We start from the raw sequence: 19,503 nt of genomic DNA on the forward strand, positions 1-19,503 counted from the left end.
CGGTATAATGAGACAATAACAGGCTACAGATTGTAATTGTAATGCCTCCATAAACAATTTAAACATTTGAGACTATGTACAAAAACTTAAAAAACAATTGCATTAGCAATACTTGCATATATATGTATGTATATATATATGATGTATATCATATATATATATATATATAAGTTGAAGTTTATTTGCATTAAAAACGTGTGTTTAAACCCTTCTGTTCAAAGTTGATATTTTGTTTCTTAAAAGATTACATCTTTAAAAACATGCTGTTTGCCATTTTTAAAGTTTGATGGAAGAAATTAAAATATAGGTCACTCACGTGGAGCTTTAGGCCTGCAATGCTTTAAAAAAAATGTTTTAGTTGTTTCAGTTTTGAAGAGTGATATGGATGTTAAATACACACATTAGTATGAATAATCTTAAACAAGAACACATGATCACAACATGACCCCTCTAGAGTCTGAGTGCCAGGGACTTCAAATTACGTCTGTCATTAATGTTAAATCACCCATTATAACAATTTTATTTCCTTTTTTCTCTTGTCTTAACTGAATAGTTCTGTCTTTAAGTATAACCCAATATAAAGTCCTTTTCCTGCACCATTTTAAGGCTTCAAAAACAGGCATTTTTACTGTATGTGTTTGAAGAAATGACACAATCAATGGCCCAGAATTGTACTTTATAAACTATGAATCTTGTGGTGCTTGAAGAAATACACACTGGCTAAGCCGGCCAGGTTATATATATATATATATATGCCTTTTTTGGAGCCCTTTTTTGCAATATTTATTAAAATGTCACTAGTTATTTAAACAAACCACTATCTGAGGATAATACAAGAAACCATACAACGCCCTTTATCTAGAGAGCCACAAATCTTTTCAACTGCTGTAAGTTAGGGCACTATCTGTGCAGAACATTTTAAATATTCTTTATTTGCAGTATTTTTGTTAAAAAGTGTTCAGAAAGACTGCATCAATTATATGCTATATATATATATAATATCAATATTTTTATTAACTAACCAAAGTCAATTTAAATAGCGGGCAAAAATGGGTTAATTGCCATGCATCTGGTGTTTCATATAGTTTACGTTCAATTTCAACTATTTTAGGCAGAAAAACGTATTGACTAAAACTTTTTTAATAATTTATTATAATTTAGAAAGGTTTTTGTGAGAAATCATTTCAAAAGTAAAGTTCATTCAGTATTTCAGTATGAACTATTTGATAGCCCTTATTATAATCATTAAGTCCTTAAAGTTGTAAAAGGCACTAAAAGCCGAATCTCGATTTATTTTCTGTCTCCATTCATTCTACTGAGCCGAGAGTGGGAGCTCGGGGGCGGGGCTTAAGGGGCGCATGCTCTGTGAAAATCACATATTACGGTTCCCATGTTTGTGTTTGAACTTCTGTGAAGATTGATGGGCGAGGTCTATCTTAAGAGCCAATAGGAGACCGATATGCATCCACTAGTTAACTAGTTGCAGTTCATATGGCTCACTAGTGAACGTGAAGGCCATACACGTTCACTAGTGAGCCTCTATATGCAAATGAAGCAGGCGGGACCCAGATTCTGATTGGTCAGTTCAGCTCTGTGAGGGAGAGCCTGAGGGGGCGTTCTTCTGCGGTGTTTTTAGCAACGTCTTGAAGACGTGAGGTGCATCAGTCGGGTATTTATGCCTACTGTTAACATATTGTCCGTGGGAAGTCAGTCAGTGTGTGTTTTACCTAGAAATATACATGTTTCTTGCTTCGCTATATTCCGCTTTGTGTGTGTGTTTTTGTTGGTGCGAATGTGCGCACGCTTGTGTGTGAGAACACCGGCACTCGAGACACAAAAGTATATGATCGTGGGACATTTTATAAGCGGTGCTCATTAATAAAGCAGAAACACTGGACAGATCTTAAAATCAGGGTAACGATAGATCCGTATGAAGATAAACAACCTCTCCATATTTGCCAAGACTAATATTTACGGAAGTCACGGCGATCTCTCAAAGCTGTGATCCGAAGAGGGTTACTTCCTCTTTCAATCCATCAATAATGTCACTCTTTTATCACAATGCCATTCTAATCCAAGCACCTTTCAAATTGCAGCTTAATAAAATGTTTTAAAGAGGATCTATATTCGTGTCTGCAGTCATAAGGCAACTTTCTAATTTTAAGAAAGTCTTCAATGTTCTTACCTAATTTGATATATAATGATCATAATTACACAAATACTTTTGTTTTATATTTTTGTAAATATGGTCATATTTTAAAACAGTGTATTTAAGCTCTTAAATAAACTATTTGGGCTGGGTGGCGCTCTATATCTTAGGGCCAATAGGAGACCTCGATGCGTTCTTTCCCCTCCTCCTCATTAGCATTCTGTGCAACTAGTGTGACTAGTGCACATTTGGGATCCACTAGTGCAGGGGTGGCCAACCCGCGGCTCTCGAGCCGCATGCGGCTCTTTGCCTAGTTTCATGCGGCTCTTCAGTTCATATCGAATTGTATGTGTGTGAGTTTGGGGGAGAGACACTGACTCCGCACGGTGTACCGATACTTGAAAGGTACCGCGATACTCTGCCGTTAAAAACGTTACGATTCCTCCGTTTCATTAGTATCGGTACTTTAAGAATGACGGGGAAAAGTACTCCGGTGAGAAAGCGCCGTTTTAATAAGAGCCGTGTGTATTCAGCGCTCTGCTTCCACTCCCTGCACTGCAGCCGTGCCTGCAGTCCCTCCCCTCTCGTGCACATGCTAAATCCATCCCCTCTCTCGTGCACGCGCTAGCTGCCAGAGCATGTGAGAAAGCGAGAAGCATGGTTGCAATTGGGAGTGCAACTGCCGCTGCGCCTCAGCTTGTTGACAAAAAAGACGCCAGAAGCGAAATTTGGAAGTATTTTAGCTATATCTCTGACAGTGAGGGCAAGCCTACGGACACCACGAGTCCTGTCTGTCAGACATGTATTAATTCTTGTCATTTATTTTATTTATTGTTCTCATTGTTTAAAAGTTTGTGTTATGGTTATGGTTCTGGTGTGAAATAAAGCACAATAATTACATTTAAGACTGTTTCCCTTTTTTTAAGAAAAGTATCGAAAAAATAATCGGAATCGCAATTCTTGACTTGGTATCGAAACCAAAATGTTGGTATCGTGACAACACTAGCTACTCCTGACAGTTAAACCTGATAGTTAGTAGGTCTGTTAAGTACTGAATGCTGATAATTCTGACGTAATTTGGCCGGTCAAAGTTGTTTGGGCTCGGATAAAATCGCTCCGTTACTTTTGTCCCGTGTTACTTTCGTCCCGGCTCTCCCTATACGTGTGTGGTGTCAGTATGAGAGGATGACAGCGCGTCTAATTTTGATGTGGCCCAAGAGCCAATCACAATAATACCTGCGATGCAGTGAACCAATCACCTTTGAGGGGGGGGAAACCTATCGTTGATTAAACACTATCCAGTGTTTCCCCTACCATTGTCTTGGAGGGGCGCTGCGCCCCGCCAACGGAGCCCCGCGCCCCCCCCTGAAATTCAAGGTGTTTAAAAAATATATATTATTATTATTTTTTTATATATATATATATATATAGCACCAAATTGCAAATAATCTATATCTACTGTCACGTTTCACATTGAACATGTGCTCTTTAATTAAATAAACTAAACACTTTCATTTTAAGTTGTGAGTTTAGTGTTTTTGACCCTAAGAAACACTGATGCATTCATCAATAACAATAAGCTCCTCTCTCTGCTCCAGAGGATTTAAAAAATATATATCCCAATGCCACAAAAATGCATCAGTGACGTGGTTGAAATCTTGTCTCCAGAAAACAAAAAACTGAAACAAGCGGTATCAGTGACTGTGTGTTTGATGTGGCTCTTTGCAGTAACATAGACAAAATGTGGCTCTTAACCTCTGACTGGTTGGCCACCCCTGCACTAGTGCTACTAGTGAACATTTTAAGCCTCACTAGTTCACTAGTGGAATTTAAACTTCTCTCACTAGTTAACTAGTAAAAGGCAAAGGGTTCACTAGTTAACGTGTAGACATTTTGAGCCCCACTAGTTAACTAGTAAGGTCAAAAGAGGCGTCAACTAGTTAACTAGTGAACATTTTGCCTTTACTAGTTAACTAGTGAGTGATTCTGGGTGCGACTAGTTAACTAGTGCGCTGCAAAATCTCTGACATGTTAACTAGTTGTGCTTCTTTTGTGTGACTAGTTAACATGTCAGAGCTTTTGCAGCGCACTAGTTAACTTGTAAGACTTTTAGGGTCACTAGTACGGTCAGAGGGCCACTAGTTCATCAAAAAGCTTACACGTTGGGAATTTGGCGCTACTAGTGCTGCTCCTGGCGTCACTAGTAAGGCATACGTGTTAACTAGTCGGACAAAAGTGCCACTAGTTGCTGAAAAAGAGCGACTAGTGAAATGTTTTATTTAACTAGTAAAGCAGCGTGCCTAACTAGTTTGACCATATATCTAACAAGTGAAATCAAAGAGCCAACTAGTGTAGTCCACTGCCGTCTGATATCAAGGAAATTGAATAAATACTCAAATGGCTTGCCATACCTCTGTACTAAAGCATACAAATAAAGTGTGGAATGTAGACCTGTCACTTATATTATTGAGTGATATTATACATACTGTTCTGCTTTCTGCACTGGCCTCAGCAGCTGTTCTCACTGTAAATGTCGGCTCAGAATTCAAGCAGTTGTATTAAAAACATACATAGCCTAATATCAAGAGGACATGCGTTTAGTGAGTAAACAAATGGTCAAGGGCAGAAATTCTGATGCCACATTTGATCATCTTAAATGATCAAAACGCTGTGCTTCCTTGACATTAGCTGCGTGCTTGGGGGGGGGGGGGCCTCAGATGATTTGAGGCCTAATATCATATTTAGACTTTAAAAAAAAAAAAATTAACATATTGTTACACAATACATGATTGTATACATTACAATAGACGTATACAAAATAATTGATTAAGTTAGTAGCTAATAAAGGCATAAAAAGACAGAAATGCATACTTTTTTCTATAATAAATATACAATAATAATATAATATAATAGAAATGTTTCTTCTGCGCGTAAAGTGTCCAAACCAGGCTTGTCTGGATAAGCGCATTTTTAAAACAGTCATTGTCCATGCCGGTTACAGTTGGATTATTTGTCACAGTTGCTCCGATCAGATCGGTCTCCTCCATTTTGTAGATTATTTACGATTTTTGAATCCACATAAACACATCGGCAAAATCCGGCTTACTTTGAGCATGTGTTTTAAACAGTTTAATCCCTCTGTGAATTGTTTCCACTTGTGCCGTCCTTTAATTTCTTCATACAGCGGGAATCCAAATGAATTAATCCTGAGTCCAATAACCATCAAAGTCACTTCAATAGTGCTCCTTAATTACGCTTTCATCCTCTTTTAACAACATACTTCACATTCATCCAGTTTGTGACAGTAGTTGTTGCATTTGAGACTTTTAAACTTTAATTACCGCTGTTGCCTTGTCTGTTGACCCCCCCCCCCCCCTTGTGTGTGTGTGGGGGCGCAACTTCCAACAGGAGTAATTTGGGGGGGCTCTCTGGGAAAAAGGTTGGGAACCCCTGGTTTAGAGGACATATTAACCTGTTACATTGTAAGTTAAAGGAGCTATCTGTGCAGTATATTACATGTTTATATTTGTAATCGTTTTATTGCAACCTGCCTGTTGAACAGTTAATTAGCCTTGGAGAATATGTTCCATTGAAGAGAAAGTTATGCTTATTGTTTGCTGTATAATATATTCAAGTAACTGGTTATCATTATACTTGTAATTTTGTATTTCTCTGTTATAGACCACACGTACATATAGTCCAGGTCTGCCAACTTTAGAGTTCAGCTTGGAGTGAGATGACAATATTAGTTTTTGGTACACTGATTAATTTTGATGCTATTAATTATGTACTGCACCTCTTTCCATTAGTCTTTACTCTTTTCAGTGAAAATATTATATTTTCTACTGTTGATATGTGACTATTAACTGTTAGTGCTTATCTTTACAGTTTAATGTATTTTAATTATACTTAGACGTATACCTGTTTACATTCTACTATCTCTCAACTATAGCCTGTTGTGAATAAAGTTTAATTTAATTTACACCCGGTCTCTGTGGCCTGAAATCGAGAGAGCCTCTTCTCTCCTCTCTCTCCCCTCTCTCCCCTCTCTCCTCTCTCTCCTCTCTCTCCTCTCTCCTCTACTTCAGTGTACCCTCGGTTACGGCTCCTCCAGAGAGACTCCTCTCTCCTCTAAATCAGTGTATCCTCGGTTACGGCTCCTCCAGACAGCCTCCGCGATAATCGATCCTCGACGAGCCTTTCGAGAAAGTTGTTTTCCTTCGAGACGGCGCGCCGACATCCGTTTCCGGGTCGCTGCCGGAGAACCGAGGACTCAAGGACGTGAACATTTGAGAAATGAGAAACGGCTCATTTCCCAGGACTCGCGCACGTCTGCTTGACGCCGGGGCGACAGGCGCATAGACGCAAAGGCCCGCCCACAACTGCGTCCACTTCTGTGACCGCAGTTTTAATTATTATTATTATTATTATTATTCTTTTTCAGTTTCATATCTCCATACTTTAGACTTATGGCTGTTGGCAATGGACATTATTTTAAATGATGTGAGGCTAGAGGCAAAGCCTCCATTATCTCTCTGCATTTTAGTTCTCTTTTTGTCCCTTCAGGGCTTCCTTCATGACCTCTTCCTCCAACACAGGAAGTCCATCACCCCTGAGAAACTGGAGGAGTACACTGACACCATGGTAACCTGCTCACATGTCCATGCTGCTGAACTCTGTTTGTCTCTGACTGATTCCTTCTTAATGTTTCCTCCTGTAGATGAAGATGTTCGATCGGAACAGGGATGGCAGGCTGGACTTAAATGACCTGGCCAGGTACTGTTGACCTGTGTCATGTGACCAAGAGGACACTATTTTTTTGGGATAAAAACAGAATTATAAATATGTTTCTAAATAGAAATCATTGTTTCTTGTTGTCTCAGAATATTGGCCCTGAAAGAGAATTTCTTACTGAAGTTTAAGATGGACGTAAGTTTCAACAAGTTAGATGTTTTTTCATTTAATATTACAATTTTTTGCAAGAGAAAACACTTACAACTCACCTCAATCTCCCTATTTATGTCTGAAGGAGATCTATGCTTTTAGAAGTTGCATGCTAACAGTAGACTCATGTTTCATGCAAATATTGAATTCCTAATTTTTACTGTTTAATTATTCTCCATACTGTGTTTGGTCTCAGGCTTGCAGTCAGGACGACAGAAAGAGAGACTTTGAGAAGATTTTCGCTCACTATGATGTTGTAAGTTTGAATTTAGATGTGTGTTAAATGACTGACCAAACAGAGCAGGGGAGTTATACAAATTGAAAACATCAATATCCTATAAAAAAAACTTGCTTGATTACTACCTTTTATGAATATGTGGTATGAACAGCAAAACGTGTAAAGGGGCCCTATCATGCTTTTTGACATCACTATGTAACACTTGTGCTACTATTGGCTAGCGCTCCAACACATTGTACGTGATAGACTAAGGGGCGGGACATCTCTTAGTGGTTGAGCAATAACAACAGAGCCGGCCAGCTAACCAATCAGAGCAGACTGGGCTCTGGTTTCAGACAGAGGGTGAAAAGAGGTGCTGCAGCACAGGCATGAGAAAAATAAAGAGCTTTTTGAACATTAAAGCATGGAGACAGTAGAGGGAACAAATACTAATATTGAACCTGAAGATGAGCATTTTAGGGCCCCCTTAAAATGTTAGCCTATGAGCCGTCCTTCAAATTGGTTTTTCAGCCATCACATTTCTTTTTTTATTTAATAAAATCACAGAGAAGCTCATCTAAAGAACATTAGCAATTTAGGTTGTCCATCTGTCCATAATTTGTGGGATTTCCTTTACATTTGGCACATATGTCCACCTGGACAGTTTATCCATTTATGGATAAACTGATTAGAATTTGATGGACAAAGGTCACTATGACCTCAAAAAACACATATTTGGCCATAACTGAATAATTAATATGCCTATTATGACAGTGTGCGTGCATGCAGTAGCAGTGTGGCTTACCTTGGAACCAGATGGTCAGTGGTTCAAGTCTCACAGGTGCAACTATGGCAGCCCCTTTGATCAGACACCTTTCCAACAATGCGTTTAGATAAATAACAATGTTATTTCGGGCCTAATGTGTATAGGTCCTGTTAGGCATGTGTGTAACTGTTAATCAAAAACAAACACTGAGAGAATTAAAAAGTATGCCTCCTTCTATAGAGTAAGACGGGTGAGCTGGAGGGCCCTGAGGTGGATGGATTTGTCAAAGATATGATGGAGCTGGTGAAGGTGCCCTTACATTCCCTTATATACAGAGCTGATACACAATGTTATTGATCAGATATCAGTCAGTGTCATTCATCAGGAGTCTTCTGACCTCTCTGTAACTCTTCCACCCCCCGACCCTCTCCTCCAGCCCAGCATCAGTGGCACAGACCTGGACAAGTTCAGGAAAGCTCTGATGGGTCACTGCGACATCAACGGAGACGGAAAGATCCAGAAGAACGAGCTGGCTCTCTGCCTCGGCCTCAAACTCAGCTAACAGACCCCTACAACGTTCACACATTTTTCTTTCTTTCCTCTATCCTTCTTTCCATCTTCCTTCTCTCTATGTACAGTTCTAAATTATTTCATTTTTCAATTTAAATGTGTATCTTTTACTATACTCTTTTACTCCAGTCTAAATCATTACTTCTACCTCCCTATTTTAGCAGTATCGCCTCAATTAGTGGCTCTCAGTTGGTGTTTTAAGAATGATGTATCTACATGTGTTATGCTCATATATATAATATGTTATATATTGCTATAATATTTATATTAAAATATCTAGCAATTGAAATAATGGTAAATGTTGGGACATACAAATAGTTTACTTTCTTTGTAATGTAAAAAATAATGAAACATTGTTTGAATTACATTTTTTGTGAAACCAGTATCATGAATGATGGCTAATAAAATAGTTTGTGTCTTTGTCAGCTGTGTCTCTCTTTACTGAAACCATAAGTGTGCTCCAAAAAGTGCTTTCAGTCACTGCAGGTGACTTTTATAGGGCCCTATAATCAATGGCTGCTTGGAGGAAAGAACATTTACAGTAATTTAGTCTAATTATAAGCAGTGATATAAAATATGTGGTTTTCAATAAGCCAAAACACTTCCAAAATCATTTTCAAATCACAAGAACATTTGTTTTTAAGTAATCATACAGTGGTAAAAGGTCCCATAAGATCTCAACTTCAGTGGAAGAGAACAATATCTTATTTGCAGTGGAACATATATATAAATTAAATCTTAAACATATGTTAATATGTATACATATATATATGTGTTTGATTTGAATACAGCTTGTCATTTCATAGTGTTTTAAGATCAAAAGCTTACACTTTTTAGGTCTTAGTTTCTGGGTCTTACTAAAACCTCTGTGGAATTGAAGGAGGACAATTAAATCAAAACCTCAATAAACAAAAACAAAACTACGATCAAACTATTATCGCCTGTCAGGGGAATTTTGCCTAGCGGCCAGGTAAAGGTTATCATTTGGTTAAACTGACTTTTGAATCAGATCTGCTGACAGAATGAAATGTTGAAATGTGTCAAATTAGCTAAAGTGTGGACACCTGCCCAGGTTGCCAGAGGGCGGAGTTCCCAAGCTGATTCCAATGACTTCATCAGTGCGATGATTGGTCAGCTCATGAAACGACACTTTAAAAGGACCACTGTCTTTGCAGCAGTCATGAATCTGAAATAATAGATTATTTTTGTATTTGCTGCACACCGCTTACAGACTGTTTGGTTTCAGTTTTACAACAAAAATGGGTTTTGGATTGTGTGTGAGGTAAGATATTCTTATTTTGGCAGATTTCTTATATTTATTCTACTTAACTGTTTTTGGTTGGCTCATGTTTAATTCCTCTTTTCTTAGAGTTCTTGTGATCTCACTCTTGATTTTTGGGCAGCAAGCAAAGGGTAAGGATTTATGGTTCACAAGCTGCAATTGAAATGTATAATTTTCCTCTAAGGCTGTCTTTTAAAAAATGTGTTCTCCTTTTAGCACTCAGCTACAGAAGTGGAGGCTCCAGTGGCATTACACCTCACTTTGATTTTTCAAGAAGCCTTAAACCCGCTTCCACTTCCAGTGATGATAGTTCAGCACAGCCTGAGAGGGTTTTGGGTAGTTATTCACCCTTTCATGCTGATGGGGCTTTATCTGAGACTCTGAAGCCAGCTGCTGCACCAAGTGCAGGAGGTTATAGTGGCTCTCATGGAAGGCAAGTAGGTGGTTACAGTCCTGAGGGAAGTGTTTCTAGTTACGGGCCAAGCCAACCAATAATTCGTAAGCCAAACCAACTACCTAGTGCAAATGGTGTCCTTCCAAGCAAAGCTGCCCCGTGGGCTTTCCCTTTGCCCATAATCCAAACTCTTTTCAGTCTGGTATTGCTTCAAGTTCTGCAATTGTGATGCACTCTGGTCCCTACTCCAAGCCCCAGAAGCCCAAAAACCGTCCAAAGCCCCAGCAGGCCGGCTACCACCCTAAGCCCCACCAGCCCAAACCTCAGCAGGCCGCCAACCCTTCAAATCCCCTGCAGTCTTGGTACCAGCCCAAACCCCAGCAGACCAAGCCCAACCAGCCCTCCTACCCTTCAAATCCTCAGCAGGCCAAGCCCTACCAGCATTCAAATCCTCAGCAGGCCAAGCCCTACCAGCCTTCATACCCTTCAAATCCTCAGCAGGCCAAGCCCTACCAGCCAGCCTACCCTTTGAATCCCCAGTGGGCTACCAACCCTTCAAGTCCCCTGCTGTCTAGGTACCAGCCAAAACCCCAGCAGCCTTCTTACCATTCAAATCCTCAACAGGCCAAGCCTCAGCAGACCGAACCCCTGCAAGGGGTGCTCCAAAGTAAAGCTGGCATGTGGTACTTTCCTTCCGAAGGAAGTGTTTCTTCTGACTCTAATGTGCAGGCCAAGCCCTACCAGCCAGCAAACCCTTTGAATCCCCCAGCGGGCTACCAACCCTTCAAGTCCCCCTGCAGTCTCGGTACCAACCCAAACCCCAGCATCCTGCCTACCCTTCAAATCCTCAGCAGGCCAAGCCCTACCGGCCTTCATACCCTTCGAATCCTCAGCAGGCCAAGCCCTACCGGCCTGCCGACCCTTCAAATCCCCTGCAGTCTAGGTACCGGCCCAAAACCCCCAGCAGCCTTCCTACCCTTCAAATCCTCAGCAGGCCAAGCCCTACCGGCCTTCCTACCCTTCGAATCCCCAGCAGGCCAAGCCCTACCAGCCCGCATACCCTTCAAACCCTCAGCAGGCCAAACCCCTGCAATGGGTGCTCCAAAGTAAAGCTGGCATGTGGAACTTTCCTTCCCAAGGAAGTGTTGCTTCTGGCTCTAATGTGCAGCCCACTGACTCAAACTCGCACTTGAATCTTGACCCAAGTAGTTTGAGAGAAATTCCAATGCCATTCCCGTACCAGCCCAGGTGGCCGCAGCAACTGGTGCCAGTGTAGAACAGACATCATTGACCTTCCTAACTGTAAGTTGGTTTAACTTAAAGATTGCTACAATGAAGTAAGGGAAATGCTTTGCAAATGTTCTAAATTGTATTTTCTGTTCTCAGGTTCCTGAACTTGCCTGGAAGAAGTCTGAACTGGCATCAACTTTGAATTTAATAAAATACTTGGAACACACTCTCTTTGGATGTTATTTGAAACTTGACTTGTGTGCTGTGCTGTAGACAGTGCTGCACCCTTACTTCCTGAACATGTCCACAACCACTTGCTTGTTTCCTTTGAACTTCAGGGGTTTGTTTTCCTGGCTAGGTACAATAACATTGTGAACAGCAGCTCACAGTAATGTGTATGCAAATATATGTATTGACCAGCAAGTTTAAAAGACTTGACTAAGAATGTTCTTCACTTAACATTTGAAAGTTTGATGACTTAAAGGCTATGAGAACTTTCAAGGATGAGTGTCCAATATTATTTCAAAGTGTCAGACTCCTAATGAGGTTTATTGGACTACACATGACAAACTTGTATCACTTAAAACAACATCTTGTTCATGTTGACGATGATAAAAATAGCCTTACTGTTGCATTTAACTCTATATTAGATTCTGTTGGTTTTTGTCAGAGTGTAAATAAACCAACCCACTGCTATAATCACACTCTCGACCTTGTTCTGACTTATGGTATTGAAATTGAGCAACTATTAGTCGAACCGCATAATCCTGCTTTATCCGACCATTTCTTAGTAACTTTTGAAGTACTGTTACGAGACTACAAAGCATTAGTCAAAAGCTCCTGCAGCAGAAACCTATCTGTTAGTGCTATAGCCAAATTTAAGGAAGAGATTCCACCAATACATTACATTGCATTTAGCTGACGCTTTTGTCCAAAGCGACTTACAATAAGTACATTCGACCAGGAAGACACAACCTTGAAGAAAACAGAATCATATAAGTATATCAGGTTTCATAGAGCCAAACATTTCAAGTGCTACTCAACTGGCTTTAGGTAATCCAGTCCTTTATTAGTATAAAAGTGCTTCGTTAATCGTTCTAACGCTCGAAGTGGAGTCGAAAGAGATGAGTTTTCAGTTTGCGCCGGAAGATGTGCAAGCTATCTGCCGTCCTGATGTCAATGGGGAGCTCATTCCACCCATCTTGGAGCCAGGATAGCAAACCCACGTGTTTTCGCCGATGGGAACTTGGGTCCCCCTCGCAGCGAGGGGCGCAACGAGTCGTTTGGCTGATGCAGAGCGTAGTGCACGCGCTGGGGTTGTACGGTTTAACCATGTCCTGGATGTAGGAAGGGCCAGATCCATTCGCAGCACGGTAAGCAAGTACCAGTGTCTTGAAGTGGATTCTAGCAGTTACCGGAAGCCAGTGAAGGGAGCGGAGGAGCGGAGTGGTGTGGGAGAATTTAGGAAGGTTGAAAACCAGACGAGCCGCTGCATTCTGGATGAGCTGCAGAGGTCGGATGGCACATGCAGGTAGACCAGCCAGGAGGGAGTTGCAGTAGTCTAGGCGTGAGATGACGAGAGCCTGGACCAGAACCTGAGTCGCTTTCTGAGTCAGCTGGGGACGTATCTTCCTGATGTTGTAAAGCGTGTATCTGCAGCAGCGGGTTGTAGCAGCGATGTTTGCAGTGAAGGACAGGTTGTTATCTAGGGTCACACCCAGATTCCTTGCAGTCTGAGTCGGGGAAACAACTGAGGTGCCGATGTTGATTGTCAGGTCAAGGGTTGGACAATCTTTTCCCGGGAGGAAGAGCAGCTCAGTCTTGTCAAGGTTGAGCTTGAGGTGGTGAGCAGACATCCACTGAGAGATGTCAGCTAGACAAGCAGAGATGCGTGCGACGACCTGGGTCTCTGAGCGGGGAAAGGACAGAATTAATTGGGTGTCGTCAGCGTAGCAGTGGTAAGAAAAACCATGCGGGCTAATGACTGATCCGAGCGAGTTTGTGTACAAGGGAGAAGAGGAGGGGACCAAGAACAGAGCCCTGAGGGACCCCCGTAGTTAATTGACAAGGGTCGGACTCAGACCCTCTCCAAGTCACCCTGTAGGTACGGTCTTTCAGGTATGAGGTGAGGAGGGAAAGTGCAGAGCCTGAAACTCCAAGTTTTTGGAGAGTGCGAAGGAGGATCTGATGATTCACCGTGTCGAATGCAGCAGACAGGTCCAACAGGATGATGACAGAGGAGAGGGATGCAGTTTTGGCAGTGTGCAGTTCCTCCGTGACAGCAATGAGAGCAGTTTCTGTGGAGTGACCTGCCTTGAAACCTGACTGGTGCGGATCCAGAAGGTTGTTCTGATTGAGATAACAGGAGAGTTGTTTAAAGACAGCGCGTTCAAGTGATTTAGACAGGAACGGGAGGAGAGAGACAGGCCTGTAGTTTATAACATCAGACGGGTTGAGAGTGGGTTTCTTTAGGAGAGGGTTTTACTCTTGCCTCCTTGAGACTGTTTGGAAAGTGACCAGAAGTTAGAGAAGTGTTGATGAATGGGTGAGAAACGGTAGAATATCAGGAGCGATAGTCTGAAGGAGGTTTGAAGGGATAGGGTCCAGAGGACAGGTGGTAGGGGCGGGCAGAGGTAATGAGGGTAAGAACCTCACTTGGAGAGAGAGGGGAAAAGGAGGTTAGTGTGTTGGTGGAAGGAAGGTCTGGTGACCCAGCGGTGAGTAAAGGTGAGTCAGAAAAAGAAGAGCGAATATCATTAACCTTTTTTTCAAAGTGGGTAACAAAGTCGCTTGACAGAAGTGAGGAGGGGGGAGGAGCTTTTGGAGGGTCCAAGAGGGTGGAGAAGATGGAAAATAGTTTTTTAGGATTGGAATAGGAAGATTGGATCTTATCTTGAAAGAAAGTGCTTTTTGCCTGAGAGATCGAAGCAGAGAAAGAGGAGAGGAGAGCTTGATAGGTTAGGAGGTCGTCACGGTGTTTGGATTTCCACCATTTTCCGCTCTGCTGCCCTAAGGACGGTTCTATTAGCACGCAGTGCATCATTTAGCCAGGGAGCCGGAGGGGACTGACGAGCCTGCCGAGATGTCAGAGGACAGAGCGAGTCCAGAGGTGGATGAGAGAGTAGAGAGGAGAGTTTCTGCAGCAGAGTTTGGAGGCAGTAGTTGGAACGAATCAGAGGAAGGGAGGGGCTGAGAGCACAGACGAGGCAAAGGTAGAGGGAGAGAGGGAGCGAAGGTTACGGCGGACAAGTGTAGGATGGGAAGAGATTAGTTTGTTATGTTGGAAAGGGATAGAGAGAATGAAATGAAGAAGTGATCGGATGTGTGGAGCGGGTTTACAGAGAGGTTAGAAGTAGCGCAGTTCCTTGAGAATATGAGATCAAGGACATTGCCAGCTTTATGAGTCGGTGGGGACGGAGAGAGTGAGAAAGCAAAGGCGGTTAACAGAGATGTTAGTTCGTCTATCTTCCCCATCTGGAGGTTGAAGTCTCCGAGAAGTACAGCGGGAGGGCCAGTTTCAGGGATGTGTGAGAGGAGATGATCTAATTCCTCCAAGAAGTCCCCCAAGGCGCCTGGTGGACGGTAGAGAACAACAATGGTTAACTGTATAGGATGGGTTACTGTGACGGCATGGAACTCAAAGGTGGAAGGAGTAAAGTTAGGTAGCTTGAAGAGGGAAAAGCTCCATTTGGGAGAGAGCAAGAGACCAGTGCCACCTCCTCTGCCAGTGGGTCTGGGTGTATGGGAGAAGGAATATGCAGTGGAGAGAGCTGCTGGGGTGGATGTGTTGGATGGAGTAATCCAGGTCTCAGTGAGAGCAAGGAAATCCAGAGACTGCAGGGAGGTGTAGCCAGAGATGAAGTCAGCCTTAGGAACAGCTGACTGGCAGTTCCACAGGCCACCTGAACTAGATGTTGGATCTCAGTGGAGCACGTGGGATAGACGAGAGCAGGCCGGTTATATCGATTACGAGATACACGGGGCCAGTGGATAATTGCGAGAAGACACATGAACAGGAATGGAGAAAATACACATGATTATAGCATGAGGGGCTAAACAACAAATTAAAATTAAAAACACCAACGATACTTAGCTCAATCAAAGTAGGATTTGCCTCCTCTTTGCCTCCCTCGTGACTCCTGTAGGACTCTAATGTCTTTGTCAGTCTTACTCCTGTAGGACTCTAATGTCTTTGTCAGTCTTAGCCTGTCTGAAGCTGACGCTCCAGGAAAGAGCTACCCGAAATGGACGCCTGATTGCCCAGTTCTCACAGCTGAAGTTAATTAGTTAACTATCTACAGCTGATAGACTGGCCCTGCCTATGTTAATAATGCAGGCTTGAGTGCTGAGAGCTGTAAAGCAGGTTTCGCCTGAGCAGATCTGAGATTTAAAATCTCTCAAAAGCGATTTAGCCGTTTAAGCTACAGTAACAATTATACAGAGTCGAATAAATGAAACCGAGAAGTCTAATTAAACAAGAATATAACTTACAGTGGTTGCTGCGTCAATAGGTAATGTTGTCACCGGGTCCAGATGCACACTGAGTTCATCAGTTTCTCTAAATGCGGTATTTAAATGCTTTTTGAGCTAAAGGATGACTGAGTCACGCGGTTCTACTTCACGCAATCAATAGACTGGCCCTGCCTATGTTAATAATGCAGGCTTGAGTGCTGAGACCTGTAAAGCAGGTTTCGCCTGAGCAGATCTGAGATTTAAAAATCTCTCAAAAGCGATTTAGCCGTTTTAAGCTACAGTAACAATTATACAGAGTCGAATAAATGAAACCGAGAAGTCTAATTAAACAAGAATATAACTTACAGTGGTTGCTGCGTCAATAGGTAATGTTGTCACCGGGTCCAGATGCACACTGAGTTCATCAGTTTCTAAATGCGGTATTTAAATGCTTTTTGAGCTAAAGGATGACTGAGTCACTCAATAGTCAATACTTAACTCGATAGCATGTCTGCATGTAAGGGAGGAAACTTATACAAAATGTACACCACCCCAAATTGATCATGTTGTTGATAGTGCTACAGATGCGCTGCGAATAAAATTAGACTCTGTTGCTCCTTTGAAAAAGAAGAAAATAAAACAACATAGATTAGCTCCATGGCATAATGCCGAAACCCGCAAAATAAAGCAAAAGTCGAGACAACTTGAAAGGATATGGCGTTCCACTAAACTTGAAGAATCTCGTTTAATTTGGCATATTACTCTCAATGAATATAAGAAAGCACTGCGTAAAGCGAGAGCAGCCTACTACTCTTCATTAATAGATGAGAATAAGAATAATGCAAGATTTCTTTTCAGCACTGTAGCCAGGCTGACAGAAAGCCACAGCTCGATTGAGCCTTCTATTCCCATAGCACTCAGTAGTAATGATTTTATGTGCTTTTTTAACGATAAAATTGTTACTCTTAGAAACAAAATTAATGACCTCTTGCCTTTGACCAGTATAGTGTTATCAACAGCTCCCGGAAACGTAAGTTCTAATATTACACTAGATAGTAAACTAGAATGCTTTTCAGCCATAAACCTTGAACAATTAAATTCAATGATTCTCTCTTCTAAACCATCAACGTGTATGTTAGACCCAATTCCAACTAAGCTGTTGAAGGAAGTTTTTCCATTAATTAGCACTTATTTATTAAATATTATGAATATGTCTTTATTATCAGGCTATGTTTCCACAATCATTCAAAGTAGCAGTGATAAAACCGCTTCTTAAAAAGCACAACCTCGATCCAGAGGTTTTAGCCAATTATAGACCTATTTCCAATCTTCCGTTCCTCTCAAAAATTCTTGAGAAAGCGGTCGCAAAACAACTGTGTGATTACTTAAAAAACAATGATTTATTTGAAGATTTTCAGTCTGGCTTTAGAACACATCATAGCACAGAGACAGCTCTGGTTAAAGTCACAAATGACATTCTAATAGCCTCTGACAAGGGACGTGTCTCTATTCTTGTTTTGCTCGATCTCAGTGCTGCATTTGATACTATCGACCATGATATCCTATTGCAAAGACTAGAGCACTTAGTTGGCATACAGGGAACTGCTTTAGACTGGTTTAGGTCCTATCTATCTGAACGCTCTCAGTTTGTACGTGTCAATGATGAATCTTCCACGCAACCAAAGTTAGCCATGGAGTGCCACAGGGCTCAGTGCTCGGACCTATTTTGTTCACATTATATATGCTTCCGTTAGGCAATATTATAAGGAATCATTCTGTACATTTTTATTGTTATGCGGATGATACTCAACTATATTTATCAATCAAGCCTGATGAAATTAATCATCTAAATAAAATTCAAGACTGCCTTAAGGACTTAAAAACGTGGATGACCTTAAACTTTTGATGTTAAACACGACCAAAACTGAAGTTATTGTACTTGGCCCGAAGAATCTACGAAACAAATTATCTAAGGATATATTAACCATGGATGGCATTAATTTGGCCTCCAGTGAGACTGTAAGGAATCTTGGTGTTATATTTGATCAGGATTTATCCTTTAACGCCCACATAAAATCAATTTCAAGGACCGCCTACTTCCATCTACGTAACATTGCAAAAATCAGGCATATCTTGCCTCAAAACGATGCAGAGAAACTAGTCCATGCATTTGTTACTTCAAGGCTGGATTATTGTAACTCTTTATTATCAGGGTGTACCAAGAAGTCAGTCAAGTCGCTTCAGCTGATTCAAAATGCTGCAGCTCGTGTACTAACCAGAGTTAGGAAAGGGACCACATTACTCCTGTTCTGGCTGCCTTACACTGGCTCCCTATAGAACACAGGATAGAATTTAAAATTCTTCTTCTCGCCTACAAGCCCTTAATGGGCAGGCGCCATCTTACCTTAAAGAACTCATTATACCCTACTGTCCTACTAGGGCATTGCGTTCCAAGAATGCAGGGTTGTTGGTTGTTCCTAGAGTCTCTAAAAGTACAATGGGAGCCAGAGCCTTTTCTTATCAAGCTCCACATTTGTGGAATCAGCTTCCAGTTTGTGTTCGGGCGGCAGACACCCTATCCGTTTTTAAGAGTGCGCTTAAGACCTTCCTTTTTGATAAAGCTTATAGTTAGGGCTGATTAGATTCAGCCCCTAGTTTTGCTGATATAGGCTTAGTTTGTTGGGGGACATCTTACTTCTTCCTTCTCTCTGTCTATACCTGTGTACTCTCATGTTCCGATTAACCCAGCTTCCCCAAATGTCTTTCTTTTGGTGTCTGTATACGCCGGGATCCGGAGTCATGGATGATCCTGCGCTCCTCTGTCCTGGATCTTGAGTCGTGGCTGTGGTCCTGGATCATAGGTCCTGGATGGATATCCTCGTGGATTCATCTTCCTATTATACACACATGCATTTCCAAACATTTGGACTACCTATGTTGCAAATGTATTATCTTTTCAATTTACACACGGCATCTATTGCACGTCTGTCCGTCCTGGGAGAGGGATCCCTCCTCTGTTGCTCTCCCTGAGGTTTCTCCCATTTTTCCCTTTAAACTGTGGGTTTTCTTCGGAAGTTTTTCCTTGTACGATGTGAGGGTCTAAGGACAGAGGGTGTCGTATTGTCATACTGATATTTTGTACAAACTGTAAAGTCCACTGAGACAAATGTAACATTTGTGATATTGGGCTATATAAATAAACATTGATTGATTGATTGATCTTCAGAAACATTGCAGTTTATGCTTTATTCCATGCTGCTGAATTGATGTCATATAATGCATATGTTTGTATTTCGGGCCTAATGTGTATAGGTCCTGTTAGGCATGTGTGTAACTGTTAATCAAAAACAAACACTGAGAGAATTAAAAAGTATGCCTCCTTCTATAGAGTAAGACGGGTGAGCTGGAGGGCCCTGAGGTGGATGGATTTGTCAAAGATATGATGGAGCTGGTGAAGGTGCCCTTACATTCCCTTATATACAGAGCTGATACACAATGT

The 19,503-nt window shown here is 41.6% G+C and overlaps 2 protein-coding genes and 1 long non-coding RNA gene across 3 annotated transcripts in view; all 3 read left to right on the top strand.

The window, feature by feature from the left end:
• The window catches only part of LOC117553714 (secretagogin-like), a 28,332-nt gene extending 19,265 nt beyond the window's left edge, over nt 1-9,067 (top strand). The window contains exons 6-11 of the mRNA XM_034227760.1: nt 6,716-6,793; nt 6,870-6,925; nt 7,033-7,078; nt 7,290-7,349; nt 8,317-8,385; nt 8,513-9,067. Coding sequence (XP_034083651.1) covers nt 6,716-6,793; nt 6,870-6,925; nt 7,033-7,078; nt 7,290-7,349; nt 8,317-8,385; nt 8,513-8,638 — 435 coding nt within the window. The 3' untranslated portion in view covers nt 8,639-9,067. The remainder of the gene's footprint in view (nt 1-6,715; nt 6,794-6,869; nt 6,926-7,032; nt 7,079-7,289; nt 7,350-8,316; nt 8,386-8,512) is intronic.
• Nucleotides 9,068-10,550: 1,483 nt separating this feature from the next.
• LOC117553726 (sporozoite surface protein 2-like) lies at nt 10,551-11,265 on the top strand. The gene is made up of 3 exons (XM_034227776.1): nt 10,551-10,748; nt 10,782-11,127; nt 11,174-11,265. The coding sequence occupies exons 1-3, from the start codon at nt 10,551-10,553 to the stop codon at nt 11,263-11,265; spliced, it is 636 nt and encodes a 211-aa protein (XP_034083667.1).
• A 1-nt stretch (nt 11,266) lies between these two features.
• LOC117553701 lies at nt 11,267-11,779 on the top strand. Its single transcript, XR_004570188.1, has 2 exons — nt 11,267-11,624; nt 11,709-11,779. It is a non-coding gene; the product is annotated as an uncharacterized LOC117553701 (long non-coding RNA).
• Nucleotides 11,780-19,503: the final 7,724 nt, after the last annotated feature.

The sequence above is a fragment of the Gymnodraco acuticeps genome, unplaced genomic scaffold (genome assembly GCF_902827175.1).
Source record: "Gymnodraco acuticeps unplaced genomic scaffold, fGymAcu1.1, whole genome shotgun sequence".
Lineage (NCBI taxonomy): Eukaryota > Metazoa > Chordata > Actinopteri > Perciformes > Bathydraconidae > Gymnodraco > Gymnodraco acuticeps.

Coding starts and splice junctions, on each gene's coding strand:
- LOC117553726 (XM_034227776.1), top strand. CDS start 10,551: ATGCACTCTGGTCCCTACTCCAAGCCCCAGAAGCCCAAAAACCGTCCA. Junction 10,749..10,781: donor ACCCTTCAAATCCTCAGCAG/GCCAAGCCCTAC, acceptor AATCCTCAGCAG/GCCAAGCCCTACCAGCCTTC. Junction 11,128..11,173: donor CAAGTCCCCCTGCAGTCTCG/GTACCAACCCAA, acceptor TCAAATCCTCAG/CAGGCCAAGCCCTACCGGCC.